This window comes from Nothobranchius furzeri, chromosome 19, assembly GCF_043380555.1.
Source record: "Nothobranchius furzeri strain GRZ-AD chromosome 19, NfurGRZ-RIMD1, whole genome shotgun sequence".
Taxonomy (NCBI): domain Eukaryota; kingdom Metazoa; phylum Chordata; class Actinopteri; order Cyprinodontiformes; family Nothobranchiidae; genus Nothobranchius; species Nothobranchius furzeri.
Genome location: NC_091759.1, coordinates 9,991,027 through 10,014,349, shown reverse-complemented (window position 1 = coordinate 10,014,349; position 23,323 = coordinate 9,991,027). Strand labels below are relative to the sequence as shown.

At 40.8% G+C, this 23,323-nt stretch overlaps 1 protein-coding gene across 1 annotated transcript in view; it reads left to right on the top strand.

Moving 5' to 3' along the window:
- Window positions 1-22,913, top strand: part of LOC107396829 (cortexin-2) — a 29,963-nt gene extending 7,050 nt beyond the window's left edge. The window contains exon 2 of the mRNA XM_054734618.2: window positions 21,253-22,913. Coding sequence (XP_054590593.2) covers window positions 21,294-21,602 — 309 coding nt within the window. The 5' untranslated portion in view covers window positions 21,253-21,293 and the 3' untranslated portion in view covers window positions 21,603-22,913. The remainder of the gene's footprint in view (window positions 1-21,252) is intronic.
- The last annotated feature ends 410 nt before the right edge of the window (window positions 22,914-23,323 follow it).

The following is a 23,323-nucleotide window of genomic DNA, read 5'->3' as shown; positions in this document are numbered from 1 at the left end:
TTTTCAGAGTGGCAGATTAAATTTACAAACGCTATAATAATTGGGGGCGTTAATTTAATCTACCGCTCTGAAAATGCGCTCTGCAGTTAGAAAAATAGAATGCTGCATTTTTTTCTAATTGCACAAGAGCGCATTTTCAGAGCAGATTAAATTTACAAACGCATCCAATTAATATAGTGTTCGTAAATTTCATCTGCCGCTCGAAAAATACGCTCTGTTAGAAAAAAAAAAGCTGCATTGATGCTGTTTTTCTTTCTTTTCTTTTTTTTTTTTTTTAACTGCAGAACGCTTCTCGCAGATTATTAGAATGCTGAGCATTCCATCACGCTAAAACTTTATGAAAGGTTAAAAAAAGTCGGGCTCTGGTCGGGCCAGAGAATCCTGAAAACCTTTTCGGACCGGGTCGGGCTGGGGTTCCACCCCCTCGGGCCGGGCCGGACACGGGCTCAGATTTTAGGCCCGTGCAGGGCTCTATTCCATAGAAGTAAACATGACCTCTAATGTAGCATCGCCCAGAGACTTAAACTCGCTCACGTGTATTTTAGAACAGATTTTTATGGTTACACGTTATGAAACCATCAATACTCTTCAACAACTGGGCATCACTTAACTCATTGTTAACAACATTTTGATGGATATTTCCAGACATTAATGGTAAAAACTACAATTTGACCATTTAAAAAACACTAAATTGAGAAATGAACATTTGCACTACATTTGCAGTTTATCTGCAATGCTGTCATATTTACCATGTGACTTAAAGAGCGAGTCACCCCCCACCAGAGTCTTACTCCACTCCCACTTCCTGATTGAAAATGCAACAAATGCTGTTGCCTGGCAGACCGAGAGGGCGGACCCACTAACACACACACACACACACACACGGGTTCACAACAACATTGTGACATCATATGGTACCAGCTAACATCATAGGGTACCTCTTAGCCAATACTGATGGCAGATTTCAGCTCAATCGCAGTGCAGAGCTTTTACCCGAAGAGGGCGCAACACGGACAGTTTTAGGAAGAATATTTCAGTTTTAACTAAGATGCCAAATTATTGACTACACGTGTCTACAGCACAATTAGGCACTCGTTTATATAATTTATCATCAAAAATAAGTTGATTTGGGGGTGATGTGTTCTTTAAGGTGCTATAGCAAATTTGTAAACTAAGATAGCTTAAAACATTTGCTTTCATACCTCTTAACTGCGCTCTAATATACTTTAGCTATAAATATATTGTGTTAAATGAAAAAAAATGCTAAAGTTTTTTCTATAAAAAATAACTCAACTATTGGTCCATCTGGTTGTCGGCCTTGTCGAACCGCTGCATTTCCATACTTCCCTGGGTCCTCCATTCATTACACACTCACGTATTTAACAGCAGAACATCACTGTTTCACCACTCAATAGCATTAAAGAAGAAAAAACTGTTGGTTGTGACCTGTTCAACTTTAGGACAAACCACCAGAGTCCCAAAAAGAAAATCACCATTTGATGTCAAGGGCAACAAAAGACGTTTGGCCTTAGAAATGGCAACTGGTGTTTAGCGCTACCTCGTTTGCTCTGGCAATGTGTGTTCCAGTGGACGTAGTCCCAGGGGGAAGGATGACCATATGTGCATTTGAAATTTGGCCTTTACCAAAAGAGCTTTAAGGTTGCTACAAATAAACATTGCATATGTCAGTTCTGTGACAACTAATTAGTGAAATCATTCACTTGTTTTTAAAATAAAGTCAAGATGGTTTCTATTGCTCTCTAAATTACAAACAGTTAGCTTTTAATAGCCAAGATAAGCTCTACTCTCTCCTGGTCCCTGAATCAACGCTGATCCTTGTGTGTTTGTGCATGTGAGCATTTATTTCAAGTTTGGCAGTCGGGAGGGTTTTTTTTTTTATTTATTTTTAAACCTGAAATAGAAGAAGAGACAAATAGTGTCCAAGCAGGAGTAATAATGTAAAGGAAGGAGTGGAAAGAGGGAAGGATGAGGGGAGGCGGTGACAGTAAAACCCTTCTTGCTATCAGATAAATAGATTTTATCAACAGTGAGATGAGACATGGAGAAAGTAATTACAGAAGAGAAATAAAGCGAGATGAAGTGTGGAGAGGCACAAAACAAGAGAAAAAGCATCAGCTCATTAGAATCCGAGAGCAGAAGCATTCAGCTCCCCGCTGTCTTGTTCACACTCCAGATATCTCCACAAGCTAAAAAAAAACAATAATGCAACAAACAAAAAGATTAGGAACATGGAGTCCTGCTTAATGTTAGGAACCACCGTTCCACATCACGCTCTGACACACAGCTGTTCGCTAAATTTAAATAAATACATTTATGACTCTGAAAAACATAAATCCACTAAACTCCGATGAAGTGGATTAAAAAGACATCTTAAAAAGGATCTCTAACTTAGTTATTCAATGATTTTTCCAAACTTGATTTTAAATGTTTTGGTGACTTTTAGCACAACGATGAGCATCTGGTTTTGGCCCGCAGCTGGAGGTCACAGCAGCTGCTGATTCTTCTTCCCAGCAGCAGCTGCTTGAGTTGGAAAAACAAAAAGGTGGAAAAACGTTTTCATGTTCAGCCCGGCGTCCACCTCTCGGTGTCTGTGCTTCCTGTGGGCAGTGATAACCTCCCTCCTGTCGCGGTCCGGCCTACCTGCTGGGATGACTTATTGACGAGCTGTCAGGAATCACCGTGGCAACAATCACTTTTCCTAGTTAGGAGGTGCATGCGGCGGCTTGTGCTGCTGTTCTCCTGACATTAAGCAGCAGATATCGACGAGTTCGCTGTCAGAACACAGATTAATAAAGTGTCTGCTCACACTTTATTAACACAATAGAACCTGCTCAAAGCGCGCTAAAATCCAACCCCGATTCTCATTTACTTTAAAAGTCAACATAATTTTTTACTCTTTTGGGTTTTAAACACCCAAAAATAACAACTTGAGCTTTCCTGTTACAACTTCAGAGGTAGCGGTGTAGAATACTAAATTTCACAAAAGAGGATCAAAACATAAATGCATATTTTTTCCGTATTTTTTCAAATGCAGCACTAGAAAAGTGACAAATGGTTTTGGGCTGGATTTCTAAATGCCAGATGTGTCATGTTCTGCGGGTGGAGATGGCAGGCCATGTGTGGTGGTGGGTTTCAGGAGGCAGAAGAGCAGGCAAACGGATGAAAAAAAATATGTTTGATTGTAGAACGGGAGCGACAGGACAAACGAACATGCACAAACAACAATGATCCGACAAAGACAGCAACAAGGAGGGAGGTATAAATACACAAGGGAATCAGGAACACATGGGCAGAGTAATGAGGGACAGGTGAGAACAATAAGGTTAATCAAGGGCAGGAGAGACACAGACAGGGAGGCTGGGGCGGATCATGACAAGATGATGAAAATGAAAGACAACAGTGTTCCTGATTAGAGCAGCAAACAGAGTTCATTCATGTAACTGAAAGTGGTTGTGAACGCAGCTCTAAGCAGTGAAATGAGCAAAAGTCACAATAATGTAGCTGCTAATACTGAAACAAAAAGCAGAAAGAAAAAGCTGGGCCAATCAACTGATTCATGTTGATTAATTTCCGTTATTTTTCTGCATGCACAACATTTTATTAACTTTGGTCTCCATAATCCTACCAAGGGCTCCTGATGAAAGAAGCTCTTTAAGGTGTTTGTGCTAATATTGCACCAATCACAAAACTGGTGCATCTTCAAGAAAAAGTGATGAGTTAGCATTTTGTCAGTTTGGCTGAAAAACGACATTTCAAATTGCAAAATTGCATTTTCAGTGCAACAGGTGTGAATCTGTTAGCTGGCGTCGAGGCTCCCAAAAGCTTTCTGGGAAGGAAAAAGGTGACAGAGAAAATACGACGGCACGGCCCTCTCAGCTGTTTTCATGAAAAACCGTCCCTTTCAGGACTTTGCTAAGATGTCAGCTTATCATGGCCATTTCAGCAGTGAGTGATGTCACTGGTCAGTGCCAAAAAGTGTTCATGGACATTAATGTCTGTGAAGGTTCTCAGTCATCCAGGTCATTGTAGTCTAATGAGCTTTGAAAGAAAAGCGTCTGGACTTCTTCGAGTTGCTTGAAGACGTTTCACCTCTCATCCGAGAGGCTTCTTCAGTTCTAAGGTCAAATGGTGGAGAGTCCCAGATTCAAACCCAGTGGGAGTTTCCCCCCGAAGAGGGAACAAAAGACCCCCTGATGATCTTCTACATAAACACATTGAGGGTGGGTGTGGGTCCTATTCAGCCAGAGTTTCGGGTGAGCTCATTGTGAAACCTGGCCCCACCCTATCATGTGAATTCCTGAGGTCAGATGGCCCAGGATATGTGTGGGCATTGAGGCATCTGGGAAGGGATCTCAAAACTGGATTATAGATGACAGACAGTTGGTGTCGTAAACCACCGCCTCTGTTCAAAGATGGTTGCTCACAGTGGACATAAATGGCTTGAAAGAGGAGTAAAGGAAGCGTCTTCAAGCAACTCAAAGAAGTCCAGATGCTTTTCTTTCAAAGCTCATTAGACCACGGACATTAATAAATATTCCAAAGTTTATTCTGTCAACGACCACTGTTTTTAATCCAATCAGGGGACTGGGAGAGTGGCGATCAATGACCAGAAAAATGTCACTGTTGAGAAAACAAATCGCCCAAAACGACGGCATTGTGGGAGCATGTCCGCTGCATTTATCGCTATTGGGAGTTTAGAAACATCACTTTTAAAGAAGTGAAAATGCTGCCTATCTTCTTTTTCTTCCATTCTGCTTCATCAGCAGCCATTTTTTTTAACAGATGACAGTTGTTTAGCCACATGTGCCTATTTAATTTCCTACCAAGTTACAACCAATCAGCATGATTTAACCTCAAGTCCCGCCCATCGACTCTACCGGGCCATTTCTAAGTACATACCCCAGTTCAGATACTCGTTAGGAGGCCCTGCCACCCCTGTGAAATGGAGGCGCGCACATAACCGCGAAGGTCTGGTAAAATTACCCAGAAGTTCTGATGGAGACGGACCCCGTGTTGCAAATTTATCACCATTGAATTATTGATTCTGACAGTATCAATCACAAAAGACTGCAAGGACTGCGATAATGCATTTCAGCTCTGCGTCCAGTTTGTGTCGGGCCAATCCGATGCCCTGCAGCCTGCACCCACTGCAGATGATAGTCGCTGATGAGCTAAAGTGTGCTGTGTTGTGGGAGCTGGACAGAAGGAGAAAAAAAAGGAGGTAAAACGTGGCTTTATGTGGTCTCAGCGATAACATTGTGATCACGGCGTGCATCCCTGCTGGTAACCTTTGCACGAGAGCCCGAGCTTACATGCAGACCTGCAGGCTGAACATCAAGCCCCGTGATTAATGGATTCTAGAACTTACCAGGCGTTTGTAGATAGAGCTCCATGAGCTCCATGACTAGGTATAATCTTCAGCCGTTTTAATTGCAGAGCTTGGCAGCTGAATTTCTCATGGTTTCTCCTTTTTAGGAGCAAACACCCATTTCGTAAACTGTTTTCTGCCACTTATTTAAGGTCAGAGTAACTAGAAAGCCATCCCCAAAGCAAAGTCCTCAAGCTCCTTGGGGGATCAGGACATGATCTCAGACTCAAGATGATACGCAGTATGCCCCCGAAAGTTGATCCGGCTAACCCTATCCCAGAAATCAAAGAAATTATTAACTGAATGGTCTTTTCTACTTTTATTTGGCGATTACATAAAGCCATGAATCTGATGATGAGCTGAACGTTACTGGCAAGGAATATAAACTCAATTTGCGGTCAGAAAAAGATGTTTAAATGTTGACCAGTTCATCTTCTGCTTAAAAGACATTTTCTAGTAAAGGCTTCTCCTAGTTTTGTTGCAAGGGCTGTAATACCAAATGTGTGGTGAGGTTGTGGAGTTTACGATGCTAGAAGCTAGAGGTTTTGTTAAAATAATCCTAAAAGCGTGCTTCGTGCAGGAAGCTAAGCTACGTGTTTTAGGTGCTGAAAGTAGGAAACTTTTTGCAGCATCAGCTCATTATGCACCGTTTACACACCTTTCTCACCTCCTGTTTCACCTTGTTCTTATGTATTTTTAGACCAGGTGTTAACAGCATCTTTTCTGTATGAGTTCTCTTATTTCTTTTAGCACTTGAATCACTGCAAGCTTGCAAAATCCCTAAGTTATAAATGGTGATAAAGTGGTGAGATCCTGCAACAGAGTCCCATTAAAAGACATTTGAAGTCGCATTACTGTTTCTGAATTCTGTAAAAACGTATAGATCTTTGTGCAGGTCTTTCTAAATGAGCAGTTTTTGCTTTTTTTTTTGGCCTTTGCTGTTGCCATGGTTATAAGCTCCGAAAACCCATTCTGGAAGTCATCATAAAACAGTGAGAGAAGGTAAAACAGCCTGACAGGCTAGTCTTTTTGTCTGCATGTCATGAGCTACGACTGGCAGGTAAAACCTGCTCCAGCGGCGCTGACCCATGAAGAACAGAAACGTGCACACAGTGCTGATAATCTGTGGTTCCTACTGAATCGTGCAGAAAATGGGCTTCAGCTGTGTTTGACACTTTACTGACATTTAGAAGAGATACAAGCAAATTCCTGTTTCAGTGATCCGGGCACTGTAATAAGCCTTTAAATAATGCCTTCATAGGCATAAATAATCTTTCTCATATTGATTTTTCCCCATAATCTGACTGTAAACTCAGTTGTGCACACAATCACACACACACACACACACACACACACACACACACACACACACACACACACACACACATACGTTTATCGTTAACCAGAGATTAATACTGCTCAATAGCGATTGTTATGTAATATGAAGAATGATGATGATGGAGCATAATTTCTATGCCCACACACACACACACACACACACAGATGCGCTCACACATACACACACACACACACAGATACGCGTGCACACTCACACACACACAAAGATCATTACCCTCTGCAGGGAGAAGAATGAGTGGCACTGAGCTACAATCTGTTTAACTGATGATTTTACTGCCGTGTGTGTGTGTGTGTGTGTGTGTGTGTGTGTGTGTGTGTGTGTGTGTGTGTGTGTGTGTGTGTGTGTGTGCGCAACATATGGTTGCTATTCAGAACTCTTTGGTGCTAAAATATAATTTGATGTCTGAAGGAATTCATTTTCGATGAAATCAGAAAAGAAAACAGGAACTTATCGTTTCTTTATGACTGGCTTCAAAAACATTGAAGTGATCAAAGGTTTCATAGATCAGCTCAAAAATAGTTTAAGACAACTGAGAGGGTTAAAATGATATTTAATAAGTGATCCGGAGCTGCTGGAAACACCTGCAGTAATTACCTGCAGTCATGCATACAGAGCATCATGTACTTATTAAAATTAGTTTGAACCCAAAACCTCAATTTGTCCTCAGACTGGCGATATATGCTTTTTTATACTGAAGAAATGCACATTTACGACAACACTTTGCCACCCACCCACACACCCACACACACACACACACACCCAAACACACACACACACACACACACACACACACACACACACACACACACACACACACACACACACACACACACACACCTCGCTGGCATTTAACACCTATTTGCCAGAGGTAGCTGGCAACAAATCCCACTTTTCCCAGCAGAGACAAAGTTCATGTGCTGGCTGACAAACCAGAGGCCAGACACACACCTCATCTCTGCTTTTAACTCCCAACACCCTGTTAGCTGGTGGATTTTGGTGCTACGCTGCAAGATGCTGATAGAAAAGATGAAACATTTAATGCTTTCTTGTATCCGAGTACATTTTTGTTGCTTTGTCTTGAGAAACATCACCCTGTACAGGATTCTCTTGTAGGCTGTGGCTCAAAACCCCTCATCTTTATTTTATTGGTTGAGAGAAATTTTTCGATTTCCTACTCTTATTTTAAGCCAAATTATAACTTTAATTAACTATTAATACATTTCTTCTACTGAGAAATAAGCCACCTCTGTTACTAATCTTATCTATTTCAAACAGCTTGCTGAACGTCCTCTGTTTGAAGAAATAGCTTTTACTGCTGATATCACTGATGAGCTAATCTAATCCTTAATCCAGAGGGACTGGATGTGTTATGTAAAAAGAGGAAATTCTTTTTGGGCGCTCTGTCGTGGACCAGAACGTTTTGGAGTCGTGGATGGGGTTGCTGCTGCTTTAGGAAATTAAAAGTTACTTTCATTACCTTCCATTCTGCTTCACCAGATACTTTTCCAAATCCATAAAAGCCGGTTGTTTGATGACTTCTGATGATAATATTTCCCGCTGAATTAAAGTTGGTGAGCATGAGTCAACACAAGTCCCACCAACTGACTCATTAGGGTCTTAGTACTTAACACCAAGGCAGGAAGTCGGTTGACTTACCCCAAAATTCCACTACCTCCGCTCCGCCCCCGCCTTCCGCAGCCGCTCGCTTCCGAACTCAATTTTTACTGGTACCCTCTCTACAACGGCTCCGCTCCGGTGCGGAGACCTGAGGTGCGCAAACAGGCATGCGCGGGATTTTCGAGATCTTGCGATACAGTCCGAGCAATAAACGCGGAAGTTAGATCCAAACACCCGTTGTGTGGGAGAAGCATCGAAATGAACCGTTTAATCTGCCCATCATTTGTGTTGAGAGATCAGCAGTGTTTGGATCAACAAAGTGTGACTACTTTGATAGTAGAAACTGTATTTATGGCTTACTTTTGTGCATTTAAACTTCAACCGCCATTGATAGTTGTTAAAATTTGTTAAACCTGTGCATATGAAACAAAAAACGCTTTTTGTTTATTGATTTATTGTGAAATAACGGAAGTTGTGCTTGCTCCTTTTCCTGTTGGGCGGTTGTGATTTCTGTCCATTTACTGTGGAGGTGCTTCGGTGTGTTCTGAGAATTTCTCCTACCCGTTGTTACTGAGCATGTGCGCGTATGCGCACAACACAAAAGGGTAATGCTACTCTGCTGTCATATTTGCAGGAAAATAGATACGTAGTAAGTATTAGTACTTTTTTCCTTTGGTTAGGGTTAGGGTGAGGGATAGGGTTTGTGTCATGTAAAACACCGTAAAATTCTACGAAGGGTAGGACGTTTTGCCAAAGTAGGATGTTTTCTCAGAACACCGGCGTCCGGCAAAAATAGAATTGATCCTATTTTTGCCGGATGGCGGAACGGCGTACTGCGCCGCACGGCTGCAGTAGTGGAACAGCTCTGATTGACTACAACGGGACCGTTTTTGCTGCGGAGTCCGTGCCGTAGCGGGGCGGAGGTAGTGGAATTTTGGGGTTATATTTATATAGACTCAGAAACGAGTCTATATAAATCTGCACACAGACATAGGCCTCAGAAGATTAGTTGTGTATAAACTGAGGTCTTTCTCAAAGCTATGAACTACTATGAACACTTTTCAAAATGGCTAACAAGTCCCTTTTAGGGGCTCATTGTAGTGGTGCATTGAAATGAAATATTGTATTTTCACTCCTGAGGCAGAAAGACTAAATGCTGTTTTCTTCCTGTTGAGTTGAAACTGTCACTCCATCGCCACCGTGGAACCCCTTACAGTAAACCCAACGTGTACGAGCATCAATCCACACCGCCTCACTGTCACATCAAACTTGTCCTGCAACTCCACGGCGCTATGATATCAGCTCCTGCCTGCAAGAGCAGATCTTAACAATTCCATCCTGATTAACACGGAGTAGCTTTGAATTTTAAAAAGCTGTTCTTGTCCAGACTTGACAGCTGGTTCTGATGAGGGATGACAGGGACGTCTGTGTGCATCTCTCAGACGCTTACACTCCATGTCAGTTTTTTTCACCGTGCAGCCAGATGAAGCATGTGTAGGTTCTCTGATGCAGCAGGGGGTCTACGGAAAGTCCTGCAGCAGTTTCTGTGTGTGTGTGTGCATGTGTGTGTGTTTTGCATTGTTTCATGTGTTTGTTTCTGCCTGCAGGAAAAGTCAGGGAGTTGTTGTTATTCTAAGCTGCGGAATCACACGCTGAGATAAATGTGCATGCATATTTTTGTAGCTCATTGCGTACAATGAGCAAAAGAGAGGCATGCATAAACATATACAGCAGATCAGAGAACAAGAAGATACTCGTGGCCAGGTTGAACTCAGACACAACAAGAAGTGTTAAAAGAAAGACTGTCTGTGGTAGAAGTCTGTTTACACAGATTTAGATGAAACGAATAACCTTCCATTGCACTAAAAACATTTACTAATGTTTTTATTGCTGTTTTTTCTTCATTACATTGTTTATCCGGCCACTTGTAGCATCTGCAGTTACTAAAACTGAAGTTACTATATGAAAAAACTCTCATTGCCGAGGCATTGTTCTACACCGAGCATCTGCAGACAACCAGACTCACTTTAAGCTTGGTTTATGCTTGACGCATTCACTTTCCGCTTGGTGATGCGGCTCGCGGATGGAACGCGCTTCACAACTTGCAGCGTTTATGGTTCATGCGGCTCGTCTCTGCGGTGAGCCAATATTCTCCCAAACTGTAGGGGGCAGCATGGAGTTCGACGGCATGCATCCAACACTACACCATAGTAGAAGTAGAAATTACTGTTGTTTACAACATGGCATTTCAGCATTTTTAACAGTGTCCTCGTCGTTTCCGACAGTGCGAGCTATTTCTCTCCAAGAATTATTAACAACATGTTGATCACGGTGATCTCTGAGAGCTGAATCATACAAACGTCTGTATTTACAAACCTCTGCCATACTAGTTCTTGCCGGTCCGCCATGTTTTTCTGCGTCCGACCATCCGTGTGGTTAGAAAATTTCCTAGGTGCGCGTTGCGGAAATTTTGGGCCGAGCGGAGACGCGGTGGAGGGGCGTGGTTGTTAAAATGACGCAAGTTTTCCGTGCGGACCTCGCGGACTCGTCAAGCATAAACCAACCTTAACTGTTATGTTGTGTTCCAAATAGTTTTATTTTGAAAGATAAGTTTTTTCCTAACTGCTTCTGTCACACTTGGTTTTGATTTGTAATCATGCTTCTTCGTTACCTTCCTCTCCCCACTGAGTTATAATCAGGTCTTAGTTATTAAGTTTAATCTTTTGTTCCTTAAAGAGAGAACATAGAGAGAACAAAGCAAGCATCTTGTGTGTTGTGTTTGCACACTATCAGGATTTTTCTGTGAAGCATGGAAAAAGTAAGCATGGCTTCACTATTAATTAGCAGGTTCACTGAGAAATCATGTTTTACTTATTTTTAAGTCATTCTGAGTTTAACATGCATGCTGAGTGGGAAAATAGTATTTTACCCTTATTTCTTGAACTAGCTTCTGGTACTTGGTTCAAAAAAGCCTGACAGACAAATGGAGTCAGAAAATTTGCGTTGATGTTAGCCAATCAGAGGCGAGATGGCCAAAACTGAAGAAAGAAGACTCCAGATCTTCTCGTGTTCTGCCACTCTCTCCTCCAACTGACTTCTGCATCCTCAAACAGGAGCGCCAGAGCTTTTTTTCCCAGACAATGACTCGCAAGCCTTTCGTTTAGAGCAGAAACCCCTGAAAATGCTTTTAAAATATAAGTAAAGTTGACATTTGAGAAAAAAATTCTCAAACACACAGCAGGTTGATTTTGTATTTATTTCCTGTAATAAGCGAAAAATATTTGTTTCCATGGTGGGGTGTGGGGCGTAAAACCAGCCAGCAGGAAGTGTTTTGGTTCTGGCATATAGTTTTGTGCCAACATGTAGATGGGATCAGAGCCTCATTCATCATGTGATAAATTATGGAAAATAATCATCTTGAACTGAGGCTTCATCTGAATTTTCCGCTTGTTCAGTCCAACCTTCAACGGCGACTTCGGTAGTCGGAGCGAAGACAAGGCTGCAGGTTTAAATGGGCTTTGATATTTTATAAGTCTGAGAAAGTTCTACAAAACATCGGTAAAATTAGATTCTTTAGGAAAGTAACGTAGATTCCAATTCCACAAAACATAATTAAAAAATGAGTTCTTTGTTTAGGGTGTGTGTAAAATTCAATTATTTTTATCAAAGATTGCTCCTTTGATCTGATGAAACTGCAAAGAAACTCGGGATTCTTCTGCTGATTAAATGTATGCTTTAGAATAAAATATCCAAGGATTGATTAGATTATCATGTGTTTTCTGTGTCATTAAATATGACAAATCTCCATTATGAATGAAGCATGTGTGTGTGTGTGTGTGTGTGTGTGTGTGTATGTGTGTATGTGTGTGTATGTGTGTATGTGTGTATGTGTGTGTGTGTGTGTGTATGTGTGTATGTGTGTATGTGTGTATGTGTGTGTATGTGTGTATGTGTGTGTATGTGTGTATGTGTGTGTATGTGTGTATGTGTGTGTATGTGTGTATGTGTGTGTATGTGTGTGTGTATGTGTGTGTATGTGTGTATGTGTGTGTTTGTCCAGCCTTCATGCAAGAGAGAATTCAATTAGAGGACGATGTAGTTTCACAGAGGCTCCCGTTTGACGGCAGAGATGATGAGGTTTAACTCATGCAATTCTCTCTCTCTCTCTCTCTCTCTCTCTCTCTCTCTCTCTCTCTCTCTCTCTCTCTCTCTCTCTCTCTCTCTCTCTCTCTCTCTCTCTCTCTCTCTCTCTCTCTCTCTCTCTCTCTCTCTCTCTCTCTCTCTCTCTCTCTCTCTCTCTCTCTCTCTCTCTCTCTCTCTCTCTCTCTCTCTCTCTCTCTCTCTCTCTCTCTCTCTCTCTCTCTCTCTCTCTCTCTCTCTCTCTCTCTCTCTCTCTCAACACTGCAGAGCAAAAAATTGATGGAATGAACAATCCAGACTTTATTCATTGTTCTTTCTCCTGGTGAATTAGTCTCAGTTTCATAAAATGAAAAATTACACCTCTGCAAACTCAGGCATTAAATTTGCAATATCATAAGCTGGTGACAGCAGAGAAAAAGTTTCTTTTTAAGCTCTCTAGAAAAAGATTTTTTTTCCTGTCAGATTAGCAAAGTTTCCTAAAAACAAACGTGAATATGGGATTTTTTTTTTTCAATTATCACTTTAAAAAGTTTTGATATTATGTAAATATGTTGATTCCAGTTTGAGATGAACTGGAAATGTCCTACTCACAAAAATCTTGCTTCCATCTCATGATTCTGTTACATTTATACATTAGTTCTTTAACCCAAAAAAGATTAAATTATTGGGGTTTTTTTCTGATCTTTAAATCATTTTTGATTTTTTGCTGTTATGTTAGATAATCAAGATTAAATGGTTTTAGTTATTTAAGGCAAGTTTAATGATAAAGGCTAGGATCCTTTTTGTTTTCTGTTGGGATAAAATAATGATTTATGGGTTTACTGGGGAGACTTTCTTTTGCATTTCCAAACACAAAAATCACCTTAAGCAGGAAGCATCTGAGTTTTTCTTTTTTTGATAAGAATTTTAGATTTTTATAACAAAAGTGTTGTTTACTTTCATCTGACAGGATAAAAATGGACCTAACTCCTTAAATTTGTGTGTTTTAACTTGTTCAACAGGAGCGAGAACACACACCTGCACAACCTCTGAGTGATCGGCATTGATCTTATGAATTATTCGGTTTCGAGTAGAGATGAGTATTTGGCCTCCAGCTGAACAACTCGGGCTAAAATATTCAGTTCAATTCAAAGATACTTTATTAATCCCAGAGGGAAATTACAGTTTCAGTACACACGATTCTGAGATCAGACATACATAGGCAAAGACACATGACAAGAATTGGTGACAGTGGTCATTCGCAATCCGAGTTGCGCTACCTTAATAGAGAACAGAGGGTTTACATGAGGATTGTGTCAGGTGGAGGAAAAAAAAGGCACTTCAGAGTTACCCTCCACAGGGAGGGCAGCTTTGCTATGCAAAAAACACCTCAGACAGAAATGCAACAGACTTCAGACATTACACAACATAAGTGTCCACTAGGTGGGGTGGTAGGGTTTTGGGACTCTCCACATGTCAGCAGTAGCAGCCGCGATAAGCAGCGCCCTTCACCTCAGTCTGGAAAGGGGTGGGAGGTTGTTGGGTTTACAGAGCACAGTGACTCCTGGAACGATTCAGCGGCCTTCACAGCTCGCAGTCCCACCCAGGCCGGGATAGGAAGACAGAGTTGCAATGGCGACGGCAGCATTCCACATTTCTTCTGAGGAGGGGGTTTGTTTCAGCCTCACAGGCTCAAGGGCACCAGATTCAGATAAGAAATTGTTTTGGGGCCAGACAGAGATAATGTCTTCCCTATCTTAGAGTTCTGCTGGTCCTCAACCTCTCAAAATCCCAATAATGGCGTAGATTAACCTATCCCAATCTGTGCTGATTCATCCACACGCTCCTTGATCACTTCCATCTTTTGTGCCAACGCATGAATCTCAGCCAAAGTTCCAAGCTTACGACTCATCTCGACAATTATATGAGTCTGTGAATTCACAGCGCGGTGTAATCCATCTCTGAGCTCCGGGAGTGAGCCATTATTCCTCGACAGCTCGTTAATTTTCCGGTAAGTCAGGTAACCTCCAAGGCTTAAGAGCAGGAAACCTGACACCAACACCACGAATATCCAGATGTCTTCAGAATCCTCTACAGACAGCTGAGATGGGCAAATCAGGTTCCACTGTTTCCAGGAGTCCATGATATGCCCAACTGGGTCTGTCCCAGAGGGGCACCCGGGAGCCCCTTCTCCCGTTCTCATCGTTGAGAAAATTTTGTCAATCGCGTTAGTGACAAGCTGACCAGGTCCATTTTTAATAATTTCCAGTTTCCAGAAAAAATGTAGAAGCTCCGTACACCCAAAGACAAAGAGCCTTAGGGATAAGATAGGGAGGAGAGGAGGAAAAAGGCGTCTGTACTCTCCAAGAGCCGACATACTTTCTCTAGCAGGAAACACTTGCTGTTAAAAACAAGGCCAAAAAATGCTTTATTTCCAGAATCTGAAATGTTTTGACACAAATTGATGACTTTTCCTGGTCTTCAAATAGTTTAAAACATCTACATGATTACCAGTAAGCAATATTAATAATTCAGAAAAAAACGGTGCAGTCAGTTTAAACTATAGCACAGCACATCGTCTCATGAATCAAAGTAAGTCCATTAAACAGAAAAAAATGAGTCCGTCTGGAAGTTTGTTTTTCCTTTGGATCACTGAGAGGCGATAAAGGAAGATTTAAAATGAAAAAGACAAGTTTGACAGAACCAGTCCGTGTGTGAAATGTGAAATCCACGTTTAATCCACATTTAAGTTAAATCAATAAATCCCTACGGATGCTACGTATTTCCATGTCCTAACTGAAACATTCATGGATTTGGACTCTTACGCATCAACATTCTGATCTCTGATTGGCTAACAGTAACACAACTCTTCCTCTGCCACCATTCACTCTTCTTTCTTGGGTGAATAATGCAAAGTTTGATGTGTTCTCGCCACAAAAAAAAAAGATAAGCATGAATGTGCTCCACCATGATATGGAATTGTCATTGCTAATGGTTAGCTGCTAACAGTTAGCCGAGACTCGCTCTGCTCTCTCCTGGCTACTAAATCTGCAGCCTTCCCTGGTCACAAGCCAAGATGGGTGAACCACAGAACCACATCATTTGTAAAAAACAGAAATGAGACCCTGAGATTTCCTAACCAGAGTTCCTGGTTTCCATGGCCACCCTGAGCCAGGCATGAGCACGACAAACTAAACAGATCAAACCAGCTTTGCACAAAATTAGCTGAGTAACACCAAATCATACAATTATTTGTGCTGGAAAATGTTTGTGTGTAACAATTTTAGACCAATGCACCGATTCATTTGAGCATTGCTTTCTTAGAGAGCTGACTACAAAGAATAATAAAGCATCAGGTTAAAAATCCACTCTCCGCTCTACAGAAGCTTGTGTTTCAGGCCCACACAGATTGACATCCTCCTCCTTCACCCACTCTCCCTCCTCCGCTCCTGCTTCACTCCGACTCATTTGACAGCAGGACGCTTCACGACTGCTCGTGCCTTTTGGCCTTAAATGCACAGAAATTCTTCCAGATTCTTCCATTTGCACGATGACATAACACACTTCTGGACCAAAATATCCAAAAGGCTGAAGAGATTACGTTTGTAGAATGTTGTATTTTTATGTTTTGCATTGACTCCCAGTAAACTGAAGCATTTTTGTGTTTCTGCTCCAGCTTGGACTGAGCACAAAGAAGAATGTGACGTTGACACGAAAAGTCTGAGGAGCATCACCATTAACAGAAAATTTCTGGCCAAATAGTGAAAATTTTAGGGTGACACAGCAAGTTGGTCCTTGTAGTAACTCTGGGATGGTTTGGACTTTTGCTGTGTGTTTCATTAAAAAATAAAATGCATCCAACATGTTTGCGTTATTTTTGAGGAAAAAAAACATATCAGAGAAAGAAACATTTCAGTTATTTCAACTTTTTTTTCACATGTGTTAGAACAGTTTTACTCACCTATTGTTAAATCATCCATTCTTTTCGAGAATGGCGAGCAGCAGCAACATATATATTCATTATAAATTATTTATTTGTTTGTCAAGTGTTTATTTGGTTTTACATGTAAGTCTTCATTAAAGGATATTAATGTATAGTTCATGTGAACATGAATAACATTCATTAAAATAAGAGCCTTTTCCGAGCAATTTTCCAGGAGGGTCCTTGGCCACCCCTGGTCACCCCTTGGGGTCACTATTGTATTTACACAACCGGCTTGTCATTGTTACATGGTTGATCTTTTGAAACAGATTGGAGAAGAAAAGCAAAGCTGCATTGAGGCTTTGACCTCAGCCAGGTTCAGAACTTCTCTTAGAACTTTTTTATGCTGATGGTTCTTCAAAGACTTTGGGTCAGTTGAGTGTGATGAGTCTTCATGGTTGGAGTGACACTTCTGAGGTCAGCGTGATTCGTTCCATCTAATCTAATTCCTTTTTTTTTAGCTTTCACGCGTTTTTCAGAGGCAGCAGCTGCAGCCTGGAGGGTCTCTGGGACTTGATCCTGCATTAGAAGGAAGCCTGCTTCATGTGTGTGTGCGTGCGAAAATGCATAAGTGTGTGTGTGTGTGCATATGTGTTTTAGCCTCTGTATGTGGACTCAGCACAAAAGTGTAAACAACAACCACATGATGCGATAAACATCAGTTTTAAAGGATTATTTCTCTCTAGGTCACACTGACACATGCGAGCTAGCTTTGACTGTTTTTTTCTTGACTAAGATAAGAAACCGAAGGTGAGCGGAATGAAAATGAGGGGAGGCGAGGAAGGCGGGCAGTGAAATATTAACGAGGGTGGGAGAAGAGACGTTTGAATGTACAGACTCAGCAAATCCTTCATAGACGTTCTGCGCTCGTCTTGTTCAAACTAATCAGGCTCAGCCTTACGTGGTGCATGGAAAGACATATATTAAGGGATTTTATATCAAAGAAGTCCCAGGGAGGAAAAAAACCAACTTAAAACACGTTTAATTTGTAGTCTTACTGGTACAAAACCTTGTGGATATGCAACATTAATTCGCAGAGCTCAGAAAACCTGGATGGTCGACCGTTTGGACATGTGGGACAACAGACAGCAGCTATTTTGGTCCGCTGGTGAATCAGAACACAAAATCCAGACAATCCATTTGTTGTTTTTCTGTGCTCACGTCTTTCTTCCTTTTAGCCAGATAAAAGCTGTAGCTTCAGAGCGCTGATCCTGAAAACTGATTTTTTTATCCATCTCCAAGTGCAAAGGAGGGGTTTCATTTCAGTAGTGTACAATTAGTTCCTCACGTTTAGGTGTTAGACTGAGAAAACTGTGAAAAGATGGCAAAATTTGAAGCCAGTTGAATTTGGCTGTAATCTACATGTGGGCAGAAAATAAAGAGCTTCTTCCCAGAAAGACGTGTTTTAAAACAAACGACACCCACGGTCCCTCCCATGGTTCGCTGGCAGGAGAACAACGGTGAGAGGGGAAAATAGAGAAGTTTGAAGAATGGCTTGGTTTATAAGGAAAAACTGTCATTCTATCTCAAAAACGATCCAGATATTAGTCAAGCCGTCTTCTATAATACAATTAAATGAGACAGTTTTTGCAAAACTCACTTTTTGCATCCTTTGTGCTTCCCTGTTGGTCTCTACTGCCTCCTTATTCACTCCATAAATAGAAAAATATGTTTTCTGTCTGTTAAACGTTTTAGGAATTATGTTCCTAAGACAACCTGTGTCAAAAAGTCCCCATTTGTGATGTCCCAAATGAGGAAATTAAAATAAAACCACCTCTCACATGCTCTGAGCCCCTCCTGGATATCTGAGCTTCTCATCTCATAGCAGCCAATTATGAGAGGGGTGGGCGTGGCCAGCTCCAGGTGCTTTCTTAAAGTGATCGAGCCCTGAAACGGCTCATTCTGGCAGGTATTTAAAATGTCAAGAATAAAATTGCTGAAATGGATTTATGTGAGAGGGATTTGATGCGAAAAAACTTCATGACCATGTTTTGTATCAACAATAGAACTGTTATAACATAAAAAAGTGATTATAAATCCCCTTTAAAACATATGTTTAGCCAAAGTGCATAAACAACCAAATCAATAACTATTACATGAGCTGTATGTCTGTCAACCAACAGAGAACTAAATACAAACTAAATAAAAATATAGTTTGCATATACCGTAAACCAAATAATACAGCAGGGAAAATCTATTTTTGTTCATTTCCATAAATGTTTGACCATCCAACAGTTATTGTGTTCTGAGGGTTTTGGTGATGTTTCAGTTGATTTGATTTCATAAAGAGCATTAAAGCTGAGTCTATGGCGCTCCGTGTTTGAGTAAAGCTGTAATTCTTGTCTTCGGCACTCAGACATTAGTTCTGATTGCTTTACAGCTGGACAGGACACGGAAAAGAACAATAGTAATAAATCTAATTATAAAGAGCATTATTCGGTTCTGTTTTCTCATTTTGTTCCAGTCTCTCATTTCTCCTTGTGTTTATTTTCTCTATTGTCTAATTTCTTCCCTGGTTATCGTATTTTTGCAGCCAATCAACCCCCCACCCCCACCTCCACCCCCTCACCCCCAACCCCCATATATACTCCTCAAGATTTCAACCTTTGTCCTTTTTTTCCTGCAGCTGTCAGAATCTGCTCTCACCCACCTCTGGACTTTGGCAGCGCCTTCAGTTTTGTTTTTGTGACATGAAGTTCATTAGTATTCTCTGCTGCCTGTTTAGTCCTGCATTTGGTTGCTTCTCTGACTGCTCACTGAAACAAAAAGAAAAATCTATTTACATGTAAATGGGCTGTAGTTTTGTTTCTTACATTTTATCATTTCTGTGCACACAGTAAAACAATATGTTCATCTGGAGAACTCTAATTGTGATTAAGGATTTTAACATTTTAATAGCTCTATCAAAGTCAGTTGGTTTATTTGTTTTTTATTTTAATTTAAAAAATTGGCTCAGTTTTTGTTATTTTACTTGTGCTTCTTGTCATGTGTCTATGCCTTTGTATGTATGTCTGATCTCAGAATTGTGTGTACTGAAACTCTGATTTCCCCCTGGGATTAATAAAGTATCTTTGAATTGAATTTGGTTATAAGATCTGGATCATAACCTGAAGGACAAGGTAAAGCCACTGAAATGAGCCTCCCTTTTAGGGTGGAGATAAGGTGAGGAGCTCCATCATCCGGCAGCTCCCTGTGAAGCCGCTGCTCCTCCGCATCCAAAGGAGTCGGCTGAGGTGGCTCTAGGGTTCTTCCTAGTGATCTTCCTTTGGAGAACCCAAGCTCACTGAAGGGATGGAAGATCAATGAATTCATGTTTTTGTTGACTTTGTTTAATTTACACTGCAAAAACGGATTTTCAAAAAGTAAATAAAGCATTGTGTTATCCTATTTTTGCTCTAAAGATGAAAACAAAATCTTATCTGCAAAAGCAGCACTAAAGTGAAGAAGAAGAAGAAGAACAAGAAGAAGAACAAGAACAAGAAGAAGAACAAGAACAGGAACAAGAAGAGGAAGAACAAGAAGAAGAACAAGAACAAGAAGAAGAACAAGAACAAGAAGAACAAGAACAAGAAGAACAAGAACAAGAAGAAGAAGGAAAACAAGAAGAAGAAGAAGAACAAGAACAAGAACAAGAACAAGAACAAGAACAAGAAGAAGAACAAGAAGAACAAGAACAAGAACAAGAAGAACAAGAAGAAGAACAAGAACAAGAACAAGAAGAAGAACAAGAACAAGAATAATAATAATAAGAAGAAGAAGAACAAGAACAAGAACAAGAAAAATACGATGAAATTTTTGTGATGAGTTAAAAAAATCTGTTCAAAAGTTGCTTGGCTAGAATCCTTAAAACTAAAAATTAAATTCTAACATTTTGATTATTTTGTTAGTTTCCAGAGAAATTTGCCAAATAACTTTTGCTTACCCCATCGTCAAATTTCTTTACTCAATAGAAAAATGTGATAATTTTTGACGGCCATGTTCACTGAGGAACCATTTAGTTTGTAAAATCTGATCAGTCGCTCTGAGGTAGCATGCAAACTGAACATGAAAATAGTCCTCTACACCTATCTTATACATTAGCTTCTGATAGAAAATAGATAAGTAAACGCTCAGGTCAGGAAAGTCCGCTCAGATCTACATCACATTGAAAATTAACATCCATGACTTCACCCATCTTGACTCGTGATGGGAAAGATGTTGTTGTTTTAGCGTCCAGGAAACAGCAGAGTACTGTACGTCTCAGCTAGTTGAAGCTAACAATAGCATTAGCAACTCCACCACACGGCAGAACTCTTCCAGGCTTGTCTTGTTTGTGGAGATAAAACATCAACTTTGCAACAGTCAGTGGTAGAGTTGAGTAGCTGTTAGCCAATCAGAGGCGAGAAGTCCACATATCTGGAAATAAGACTCCAAAATCTCCCGTGATCAGCCGTCTACTCCTCAGAATTCCCGAAGTTTATTTCCCCACAGATATTGACTCACAAGTCACTTGTTTATACCAGAGGCAAGTGAGTGAACTTGGTCTTTAAGAAGGTTTACCTTAGTGCTGTTTTTGCAGTTATTTTTTTCTTCTTTGACTAAAAAATAAATTAAATTGTCTAAAAAAGGTTTTTGTTTTTATTCTTGGAAAATCAGTTTTTCCATGTAAGCCTTCATTTATTTGTTATTGTTTTACTGGTTAATTATATAAATCAACTAGGTGTGGTTTTTAATGCAAATTTGAAATTTTGCTTCTTCAGCTATTAAAGTTTGAGGTTTTGATGCATGTTCTGTTCTCTTTTGTAGACACCTTCTCTCTGATCTCTCTGTGATGGACAAGTTATCTTATGGAGAGGCGAAGATGGTCACAAACTGAACCAACCAGTCTTTTCCATCCCCTCAACATGGCCGATGACCTCTACAGCAGCACTTTCTCAGCTTCTGAGTCTGACTTCTCCTCCTCATCTTCATCTTCTGCCTCGTTCCTCACACTTGAACAAAGGGCGGCTTTCGTCTTCGTCCTCATCCTCTTCATTTTCTTGGGCCTGCTGATCGTCCGCTGCTTCCGGATCCTTTTGGACCCGTACCGCAGCATGCCGTCCTCCACCTGGACGGACTACATGGAGAAGGACACCTTTGATTACCGGATTTCCTGACAGGCAGCCTGAGAGGCAGCAACCCTGACAAATGACTGGTTAAACTGAGGCGACGATCATGCTGAGGTAGAAGAGCAGAAACACAAATGCACATTTTCTCACTGCTAATTATTCCACAAGTAAACCAGAGCCACTTATTTCTACTTAAGGCTTTCAATCTATGAAGTTTTCATTTAATCTGCAAAAAAAGTATTTGAACCAGAATATTTTTCTTATTTTAATCATTTAAAATAAATTGTTTTTACTTATTTTTTTAATTTTTAGCATTTTATAAAGTTAATAAAGTGCCTGACCTGCAACAAACATAAACCCTTTCAATAGATAACTGCAAATATATGCAAAAGCTAATGCATGTGCACTTTTAGCTTCACAACTATAAAAGACTTTTGCATCACAAAATAGTAAAAACTGGTGGTAAATGAGTCTTTTTACTATAAAATGAGCTGACTGAAGTCTAAATAAAGTTGTGAGCTTTTATTTCTGGCTCTAAAACTTTACTTTACTTGAACTTGAGTGATGAAACCACTCACCAAAATGACAGAACAACAAAAAGGAAACGTGCATTTTGTGTTCTTACTGCTTTGAGCCTGATTGTCGTCCCAGTGAGCCCAACAGACGAGTTTTGTCTGAGCAAAAACCACCAGAAAGCATCGAAAAAAGAACATTTACTGACAAAAATAACTAAACTTTTAAACTCTCTTTCGGTGGACAACATGTCAACATTTCTTTATAAATTGTTGTTCACAAAAAAAATGCTTCAGCATCAATTGGTTAAATTTGGATTAAATAACATGATTAGTGCAACACATGAGGTGTCAGTTAATAGAAAATGTATTGACCCAGGGGCGTGTCCAGGGAGTGGCCTGGGGTAGCACATGCCACCCTTGGAATCTGATTGTCCACCCCAGGTGCTAACACACTAATTTACCTTTAAATAGGCTTTTCATTGTCCACAAAAGGCTTGGGGGTAAAACAAAAAAGGCATAACCATTGGTGCCACCCATGCACAAAGTTGTGCCTCATCTGGGCCACCCCATTTTAAAAGATCTGGACACGCCCCTGTATTGACCAGCATTCTGCTGCGGTGGTTTCTGCTCAGATCTTCTAAAGGTTGTAGAAGTCCCTCCGCTCTGCAGATCTTCGACAGCAGCACTGCAGGATTCAGCAGTGATGCAGCGAGAAAATGAAGTGAATGTTGGAGCGTGAAAGGTGAGGGGATTTCATCAACTGCCTGTTGGGCACCATGTTAGGGTTGCTGTCTCTCACGGGAGAATTCCATCTTTTTATTTCAATTTTTTTCCTTTGAAAAGAGACTGAGAACTTATTCAAACTGTTTTGTGGAGCTCACAGAGAAGACTCAGTGTTATTTTTAATGTGTGGAGGTGGATGTGGAGGAGGTGCAGGAGGAGGCCCGGGAGAGTTGGAGGAAGGAGTACAGAGCGAACAAAGCTGCGTTGAATCGGTTTGACTGCAGAAATTAGACGAGCCGGCTTCCAGTGGCTCTCCGCTGTCCTGCCAGCCTGCCTGTTGCTAAGTAACTGGTATTTTTGGGTGTCAGCTGAAGGCTGCAGTCAAAAGATCAGCTCTGAATGAACGGAGAAACAAATGACCAACACAAATACAACATGCTCCGCACAGCTGCAACAGTGTGTCGTCACTTTGATGCAAAAACGGACTCGTCAGAAAGTACATCTACAGGTGAGTCTGGTGTCACAAATTCT